General features: G+C 35.6%; 1 protein-coding gene across 1 annotated transcript in view; it reads right to left on the bottom strand.

Annotated features, from left to right (window-relative positions):
• Nucleotides 1-10,411, bottom strand: part of MSH3 (mutS homolog 3) — a gene marked incomplete at its 5' end in the record, with an annotated part of 124,600 nt that overhangs the window by 12,327 nt on the left and 101,862 nt on the right. The window contains 2 exons of the mRNA XM_006775579.2: nucleotides 831-1,017; nucleotides 9,650-9,807. Of these exons, the coding sequence (XP_006775642.1) occupies nucleotides 831-1,017; nucleotides 9,650-9,807 (345 nt within the window). The remainder of the gene's footprint in view (nucleotides 1-830; nucleotides 1,018-9,649; nucleotides 9,808-10,411) is intronic.

Here is a 10,411-nt window from a genome sequence, read left to right as displayed (position 1 = left end):
TCGGCCATCCCCACCCCACAACCCCTCCCCCTGCCCCTGATGGGCCAGTCGGCCAACCTCCTGCCATCTCCTCACAACAGGCCCGGCCCCCACCCGTACACAAATTCATGCACTGGGCCTCTAGTGTCAACAATAAAAAGAAAAGATTTTAAAAATATGCTTCTATTGCCTACTTAAGAAAGAGGGAAAGAAATGGAAGACACAGAGACAAAAGAGTAAAAAAGCAGAAAACAAAATAGAAAAAGATACACTCAAGGCTCAGGGGCAAGTGACAGACAGAAAGGGAGGGAGAGAAAGGGAGAGACCAAAATGAACCAGGACAGAGAGTAAATAAAAGGTGAGAGTTTGAGGGAGATGACGGATTAAAAGTTTGACACTATCGAAATTTCATACTGAGATGCTTAGAAATGCAATCCGAAAACGGATATGCGGCGTAGGAGGGAGGTTACTGAAACAGAAGACACAGAAATGAAAGCAAAGATCTTACATCAAGATCTTTTAGGCTATTGTTGCAAAAAGTAAGTCACAGGGTAAAAATGGCACTATCTTCTTTTTGTTCTTTCTCAAGGATCAGGTGGGTGGTTCCTGCTCTCGGTATAGAACTTGCCACGAATAATAAGATATAGCTCTCGGGGGGAAATACTGCCAGGGAGGCACATCAAACACTATTACAAACACTATTTAGGGCCAACCTATCTGAGCTCAATGTATAGCATTCGAATAATCAATTGCTGTAACAAAGACGATTTTGAATATTCAGAAACTGAAGTCAGAAAAATAATTTGTATAGTATATACCATTTATGTACAAAAAATATGTAAGATACTTACATCTCTAATAAAATACTCAAGTGTAGCATAAGCTATGGCAATTCCATCGTGGGTGCTCGTCCCTCTTCCTAATTCATCCATGATAACCAAGGACTGTGATGTGGCTTTTCTTATTATTTCTGCTGTGTCAGTTAGTTCTTCCATAAATGTACTTTGTCCTTTATATATATTATCTGCAGCTCCCATCCTACACATAAGATGAAGACAGATTTTCCTCTGAACTTTATTAGTAAATGAGGCATTATTTTCTGAACAATAAATAAAAAAGATCCTTAGGGTTCCATACACTTTGAGCCAATAAAAGCTGAAATTACATTAAACAAAAAGAAAACACGTTGGATATAGAAGGCCCAGCATCACACTGCCCCTGGTAGAAACATCCTGGATAGAAGAATTAGTGCTGGGCAGAGCTCCTGCAGAGAAGGGAAACTTCTGACTCTGCCCTTTTCTGACCATTCATTTCAAACCACGGTTTTGGTCCTCACAGGGGAAAACAGAGCTTCTCTACGCCACTGTGTTCAAAACCCACAAGTACTAGGATACTGTACAATTAAAGGCTTTTTCCAGAGTTGCCTTGATATTTCAAATTAAAGTACCATGTTGAAGTAACTTACTTAAGATAAAACTTTTTTACTGAAGCTAGAATTATGGAGGTTTAGTAACCTCAGACACCTAATAGAGGTTTGACTTTATGAAATACAGTTCTCAGAGATGTCAAGAAACGGGTCCAAAAGATGTAAGGGTTTCTTTTCTGTAAGACTTCTTGGATCCTTGGATATCCTGCCACACGCTGCATTTCCTAGAGGAGGATCTAGTCCACAGCTTTTCTCTAACATTTAACCATGAACCCCTACAGCCTACACCATCTCCCAGGGCACCTTGTGATGACAGAACACGTTTGGTCTATAGAGCACATTTGGAAAAACACCGATTTAGTACAAAAAGAACCTGGAAAAGAAAGGAATAATTAGGTAGCACTCACTCAAGGTCATGCAGGTGATAGAAAACCTAGAATTCAGATTTTCAACATGCTAGCCAACTTTGTGAATTCTGGTAACTATTTTCTCAGCAAAATGCCTTCATAGTTTTGTTATAACAGTTCACATGGGACCTACAGAAGCATAATGTAACTTTTATTTCTGAAGAAACCGAGCCCTCACCATCCTGTGGCTAGAGCCCTGTACAGGGCAAAGGAGAGGAAGTGAATATCCCCACAGATCATGGAGCCTTAGGAACCAGTGACATTTAGAACATGCAATTAATTACAGCATCTATGACGGAGTTGATACGGTTTAACCAGCATTGCTGTCAACTTTATCCATTTTAAAATCAGTAACTTCTCAATTTATGGAATGTTGCTAGCTTTAGGAACATTCTAACTTTTTCAAAGTTCAAATACTGTTATTTACTCCTCAATTTTCAATGTTTACTAATATTTCCCCTACCACAAAGCGAAATTAAACTTGCCCACCTCTACAACCACTCTGAATTCTTCAGAATCATGTTTGACCCCTATTTAACACTGACTGGTTGTGAGCTGACAAAAAAAAAAGAACAAATACCTGGCTGATAATAAAATAGCTCTGGTAAGGCAAATATTTTAGGGGGTTTATGATTTTCAAGAATTAGAATAACAAGCAAATACTGAACAGGATTTCAATGCAATAGTTTAAGTGCTGCATTTAAGTGCTCTCTGGAAACCCTATAGTGACAGAGTGGTCTCACTGGCAATATCAGGGATTGGAGAATGCTATTGGGAAAGATATTCAAAGGTCAGATTTCAAATCAGAGAGAAAGGATGAATGAAAGAAAAAGATGCTAGCTAATTGGTTAATTCAGAAAAAAAATAAAAAGATGTATCCCTAACCAAACTATATTTTTAAAAACATTATATGGATTTAAAATTTTAAAATATATTTTATTGGTTTTTTACAGAGAGGAAGGGAGAGGGATAGAGAGTTAGAAACATCCATGAGAGAGAAACAACGATCAGCTGCCTCCTGCACACTCCCCACTGGGGATGTGCCCGCAACCAAGGTACATGCCCTTGACTGGAATCGAACCTGGGTCGTCCACAGGCCGACGCTCTATCCACTGAGCCAAACCGGTTAGGGCGGATTTAAAATTTTAATGCAAAAATAGAAACCATAAACACACCAAGCAGTATAGATGAAATTTAATTTCTAGCCAGGCAGGTGGGTGACTTTATGTATCGATGTGTCTCGTGGTATTATAGGTCTTGGGTCTCTAGGAGGCCAGACCAGATGTCACAGGATCTTAGATGTATATTTCTTAATCAATGGTTCCAACCTTACTATTAGGCCAGTGGCTTTCAAATATCTTTTTAGCTTGTTAAACCCTTTGCTCAAATGAAATTTTACAAAGGAATTCACTCTGCAGATGAGATCAAAGGCATACTGATTTAGTTAAAAACCTAGCACTATTAGGCCCTTTTCCCCATCTGTGGGACTCTTAAAAACCTGTAGAGATCAGTTTGAAAGCCACTGCATTTGGAGCCAACACATTTTCTATTACAATTCTATTTTTCCACTGCACCTGATGATAAAGTGGAAATGCTGCCAGGAGATGCTGAAGAAATGCTGGCTCATTAGCCAGTCACCAAAGCCCCTGGGGAAATATGCGTTTGTAACTGGGGGAACTGTTCTCCACAGGTAAAAATATTTTTCTGTTAACTTCTCTTAGGAAATATATAGTGTGTTTATTTTTACAATAAATTTCAAAAATATAATGACTTTATATGATTCAGATGGACACAGAATTTTATCATTTAAACACATCTTCCTTTTCATCTTTGCTACTAGGAAACAACTGTATAACATTTATATTACCAAATAGCAACCCTGACTTTATCTTACATTTCTATCCTTATTTCTCTGATCCAATGTCTCTGGAGACTATATTACTCATATAGTATCTCACTCTATTGTATATATCCCAGTAAGCTGCCTAAAATAAGTTTCTGGAGCAAGGTAGGGTATAAATTAATTAATAAAAAGTTTGTAATTTCTTATTAACTCAACAAGCATTTGTGATACATATTACAGAACAATGATTCTGAAATTTTTCAAGTGTTAAAATATATTAGAGATTTAAAAGAATTCCAGAACATGTTATTATCATTCTGTCTTTATATTAAAATGTAGTGAAAATGCATTCTCTACATTTCATCTTAGAGTTAGTTTGCTCTGAATCAATAGGTTATGTTATGTGATTAAGAAAAAAAAACACACTCTGATATTTTTAGGAGTGGCGGCTGACTAATCTTTCTAATCCCCCTATTCCCTTCTTGCCTATAACCCTTATATAGGTCAACAAACTTTAATAAAGCATTAATAGAGGAAATAAATTATTACTTTTTTGAATTAGTTTCTAAAATAAAGAAATTTTCATGAAAATTTCAAGAGGAGTTTGTTTTTATGAAATCTTGATATTCTGAGATAACATTTTAGACGCTGCTAAATTATAGCAAATGGGGTGAGGCTCTGTCCCTTCAAATCACAATCCCTGGGCCTATGCAAGAAAAATGCTAACATGAGTTTTGATAAACTTTAAGTGCTTTTAAAATAATGGTGATTTTTTTAAATATAAATAAATAAAATTTACCGTTTTTAGGTGTGTAATTCAGTGGTATGAAGCACATTCACAATGTGGTATAGTCATCACCACTATCCACTAGCAGAACTTTTTCATCATTGCAAAACAGAAACTCTGTACCCATTAAAAAGATAATTCCACATTCTTTCCTCCCTTAGCCCCTGGTTGCTACAACTCAACTACAATTTTGGGGAATGTTTCTGCAGCTACTAAACCTGAATAATGATTTTTCAAATAAAATAAAGAAAAAACGTCTTTCTGTCTCTATGAATTTGTGTATTTTAGGTTCCTCATATAAGTGGAATTATACCCTATTTGTCCTCTAAGTGCTTTATAGGAGGATTTTTGTGTCAGCTTGTTTTGTCTTCTTTTTGAAATTGAAAATATTCAATTTCACTTTGCTAAAAAAACTGCAGAATTCTGTGCAGTATAAGTATTAATATTTCTTGGGGGTTTAAAGTCCAAGAAGAGAAAAGCTGCAAAAAAAAAATAGCAATTATTAAAAGATATGATACTGTATGGTATTTAAAAGGCATAAAAATATAAAATAGATCTGTAATGCATTTAATGAAGCATTAACCCAGAAAAGGAATGAAATCACAAATGATTTATCACTATATGTGTGCATTTTTTAAGGCCATATACCTAAACAACAATGATTTTCAGGTGGTAAAATTACAGGTGATTTTTTTTTCCTTTTCAAGCTTTTCTACAGTTTTAAATTTTGCACAATGAGCATGCATTACAATGAAATTAGAAAAACAAATGTTATTTTTAAAAATCACAGATACATTTAAAAACACTTTATAATCTTTTGTATCATTACATTGAGACAAAGTAATTACCCGGTTAAATAAATAGCTTTCTTTCACCAATATCAAAAATACTTTATTAGCAGCAATGAAATTATAATAGACAAGAAAAAGCTTCCATTCGCTGGTATAACTGTTTCCAGTTAGAGATGCAATCAGATCACACTATACTATATAGTCAATTTACAAAAGCTCCAACACTGAACTGCAAATATAGTCAAGCAAAAACCACTGCAGCAATCTTTCAATTTCAGTTTAAATATTACTGAGAATCAAGACAGCAATCCAGCAAAATGCCAAACTTGTATTGGCTCACGAGAAACCATGTTCACTGGACCATCTACAAAGCATATGCAGACCATTTATGAAAGACACAGGTGTTTTCCTATCAAAGGACACCCATAATGTACTGACGGGGCAAATGATTCTTAGTCCCCTCTGCGGGAAAGGCCCGAGAATTTCAAAGAAAAATAATTAACAGAGCAAATGCTCTTTACCAGCTTTAACTATATCTGTGAAAACTACAAATAATTAAGGCCATCAAAGGAAGGATAACAGAGTAATCAATAAGATCAATAGAAGGGAACCCAACGCAACCTAAAGATGCATCCTTACAATTGAACTTCACATTATGACCTCAAGCAAATCACAATTTTTCGGATTCTGTTTTTCCTTCTGTAAAATGTCAAGAATTAAAATTGAACAATGGCTTCTAAATCTGGATATGTTTCCGATTTAGGTTTTGAATACAGAGTCCAAGGGTCCCCTTCATCATACCAATCACAATAGTATCTCCAGGGGATCTGCACTGAGGGGACCTGCCTAGGATCTGCACTTAAAATCCAACCAAACCAAACACACAAATGGTTATGAGGCATTAAGTTCATATAACCACTTCCCATCAAAAAGATGAAGTGAGGTATTTCCTATTGGCTACGACATGATGACAGGAGCTAAGTAAAGCACAGAGACATTCATGATTAACATTTTTGATGCCAATAAAATTAATAACAGCCCTCTCATTTAGTAAAAAATCATTTACCATGTGGTTTTTAGTGCTGGTATTTACTACTAAGTAGAAGAATGCTAGAAGAATGCACTGATTCAAGGTGTTTCTACCTGTCCAGAAGATACATGTGTTCTTTAGCGGAGTACAAATACTCTGCAGTAGGTGCTCAGTCAGTATTTGCTGAATTAAACTAAATTGGGCAAACAAACCAGTTATCCACACAAAGGCAACCATTTAAAATAATTTAAGCACCTGAATGCCTATTACCTTCCCATTTCCTCTCAAAATAAACACACTGGTGCCATTCTGAGTACACAGCATTCCTGAAGCTGGAAGCTGGGTGCCATAAGAGAGAGTTTACATGGGCAGTATGGCATGAAAATTATTAACCAGGGACCACTTAATATCAAAACCCTTTTGTACCAACATTTAATTGACATAAATAGAAATAAATTATGCTGAGAGGAGCCAATTGTTTTTGCTTTTTTTTTAAACCAAAATCAGTAATTCATTGTCTTTCTAAAACTTAATTACTGAGTCTAAAAAGTAGAATTAGGTTTAAATTTGCGTTTATCAGGATAATAAACAACAGATCATTTTTCAGTAATGTAATCAAAGATGGTAATGATCCTTAGAAATGTGTGTCTAGAAATAGGTCACTGATGAGTACATATATGACAATACACTGATATAAATATACCAATTAGAGCCCAGTGTGCATGTTTGCCAAAATTTTACTTTAAAATACATGCTTCTTATTCAGGAAAAGGTTCATATGAGGTTACAACATTCAGGGGAAAAATAAAAATTCCTAAATTTTTATTTTTTGTTTACAGCTTTCCACATGTTTATTTAGACTTCTTATAGCACAGTGCACGCAAATAGTAGGCACTCAATGCATATTTATGAATGCATGAATTTAAACACAGTGTTGTAAATGTCCAATTAATAATACAAACTAACCAATTTTAAAATAAAGTTTGGAGCCAGATTTTATGCATATAAAATGTTTGTTAATGTGTTTTTTTTTTTCTCCATGGGGCACAAAAAGGATTTGAAGTGATAATAGAATAACAATATATTATAGTGGAAGAATTACAATGAATGTGGAACTAGGACTACAAACCATACAGTAGATTCTTAAATTTAAGACAGCAAATTTAGCACGAGCTTTTAAAATGCTAATTTTCGGATCTCACACTGGAGATTCCAATGTAATGGGTCTGTGATAAGTCTTAGGAAGTAGCATTATACAAGCATCTCTGATTCTGATGCAGCTGTGCTAAGAATCATGCTGGAGACATATCCCGTGTAAGAAGAGAAGGGAACAACTAACACAAATTTGCTTCTACACCTGAGCCTTGAATTTAGCTCCTGCCTTCTTGGCAGTCAAGACAAAAAGGAATTAAAGATGAAGCAACCACTGGTGATAACAGGAGGCCTGGCAGTTTGTCAGGGAAGCCATGAGCCACTTTAAATCTCTGTAAACAGGCACGGCCTGCACATGCAGAGAAAACTTCCTTAGCATTAACACAAAGTGATTTGTGTGGCGCACTGCCTAGAAAAGGTATTAAATAAGTGAAATAAAAACATCTTTATGAGAAATTTTGGAGAAAATAAAGAAACATCATCAAATAGGTATGTCTTACTCTAATTTAATTTTAAAGCATCAGGACAAATTTACACACGGCTGGTGGGATTCTAAATTGGCCCAGCCTCTTTGAAGGACAAGCAAGATGCACATTTTTTTATACTTCACAGTCCTGTGCCTGGATAAAACCTAGATTCAGAAAACTCGTTTATGTGCACTAGGAGATGTTTGTAACACTGTACTTGCAACTAATTTGAATCATGTTAAATATCAATCAAGAAAAATAAATTATGGTATATGTATATAATGGAATATCACCATTAGAGAGAATATTGAGTGGACGAGAATTTTATGTATCCATATAGGTGAATTTCACAAATACAATATTGTGGGGTGGGGAAAGTCACTTGCAGAAGAATACATGGTGTGATATGGTACATATAAAATTTAAAAACATATCAAATAATTATATGCGTTGTTTCAAAAAATATACCTACATAGTAAAAATATAGAGACATTCATGGGATGAAAACCAGAGTCAAGAAGGGCAGTTATTTGGGATGGAGTAGAGGGGGACAGGATTAGGGAGGCTAAGGGTTCAGTTTTATTGGCAATACTTTATTTCTTTAGTAGGGTGGAGTCTTTAAATTTCTCATGTTGAGTTAATTTACAAATATGTGGAGATCAAAATAACCTCTGTTTGATGATATGGCATCACACAAATTTTAGGTTGCTTTGCTTTGTTCACTCTCAGATAAAAAAACAAGCTTTAAAGTATTTTAATGGCTACTCAAGTATGTCAATATTAGCATGTAATATATTCTGATGTGATTCCACAGTCAAATATTAAATAAATATGAAGCTGGGCAGTAAATCAAAAACTCTATATGCATAGCTTGACTTACACTATGAACTATATTCACTTTTTTCTCAAAATGTAATAAGTATAAATAATACTTTAAGAACTAATAAATCTAATATCTAACTACTATGCTGTACACCTGAAACTGATATAGTATTGAATGTCAACTGTAATTGAAAAAAGTTTTCTTTTAATAATAATGGTGTGATAAGTTTGAACTGACAGATTACTAGAATTAGTGGGGTGATGACACTGTAAAGGATAAAAATGTCAAATCACTAGTACAACTAATATAATATTGTATACCAACTATACTTAAATTGAAAAATTTGAAAAGTAAAACCACAAATCTAAATTTATAAATCTGTATAAATAGATTAAACTATGAATTCTAGTTAGTAAGACCAAGCTATTTCACCCATATTCCTAAATAAAGCATGAAATTTAGGCTTTTATATTGAGGGTTAAGACCTAGTTAATTGCAGATAATGTTCTTAGAGTAAAAAGAATATGAGAAATTATCTTGTGCCAGTGCCCTATTCAGTCTGTTCTCAGTTCCCACCTACAAAACAGGAGACTGCAATAGTCTCCAGACTGTGTTCTCCAGAGCCCGGCAGCCAAGTCTCCAAGCCTTCCACCTCCACTCCAGGCAGCACAGGTCTGCTTTTATCTGTTTAAATAATAATCTGCTACATAAGATTTTCTTTAAAGTAAGAATTCAGTAACTAAAAGAAAACTTGAAAACTATTGGACAAAATGGTCCTACGTCTTTCCTAGTATTAATATTCATGATGAAATTATTTCTTTATGCTCCTAATTTCTAAATATTTTAAGAGCATCTCTGTCCATTAAATATGTACAAAAAAATTCATGTGACCATGTAGGCTTGATTTATTTCAGAAACACATTCAATAGAAGTAATGCTTTTACCTCGTGTAAATGCCATCCACAATTCCAATGGTCGCTTCCTCTGCAGGAACATAGGAGCCAATCTGAGCCATGATAGTAATGAGTGCAACTTGTTTTATGTAGGAGCTCTTTCCACCCATGTTTGGTCCAGTAATTATCATTACTCTCTCTGAGTCTCCCTAGAAAATCAAAAAGTAATTTCACTATTGTACCAGAGGGGTTCTTATGTAATATTTACAATTGGTTCCATAACGAGCATGCATTCGGCAACAGATTGCTCTGTGGTATTTAAATATTCACCAATGAAGTATCACAGAGAGAAAGAGGACCTCTTTGTCCTCTTTGTCCTCAACTGGTGCTACTACAGAAAAGTGAATTCTTTGCATCACACACAGTTGTTTCTAGGCATTAAAAAATAGGAAGAAGAAGAAGCGGAGAAACCAAGATGGTGGCATAGGCTAACACCAGAGTTTGCTGCATTGAACAACCACTTCAAAAATACAGCTAAAAGATGAAACGACATCATCCAGAACCACAGGAAAGCTGGCTGAGTAGAAATTCTACAACTAGGAGGAAAGAGAAAAACACTGAGACTCAGAGGAGGCGCAGTGCGGAAGTGAGATGCTAAGGTGCGGAGTGCATGCGGAGCGGGCTGGCGGCTGAGGGCGCGGTTGTCGCTTTCAATTGGGAGGGCGTCTCAGGCTCTGAGCTCCAGTTCTGGGCGAGTCTCTAGGGACCCAGACTCAAACGGGAGAAGCGGGACTGTCTGGCATCGCTCAGAAC

The sequence above is a fragment of the Myotis davidii genome, unplaced genomic scaffold (genome assembly GCF_000327345.1).
Source record: "Myotis davidii unplaced genomic scaffold, ASM32734v1 scaffold44, whole genome shotgun sequence".
Lineage (NCBI taxonomy): Eukaryota > Metazoa > Chordata > Mammalia > Chiroptera > Vespertilionidae > Myotis > Myotis davidii.
Note: the sequence above shows the minus strand (reverse complement) of the source record. Positions and strands in the feature narration are given on the sequence as shown.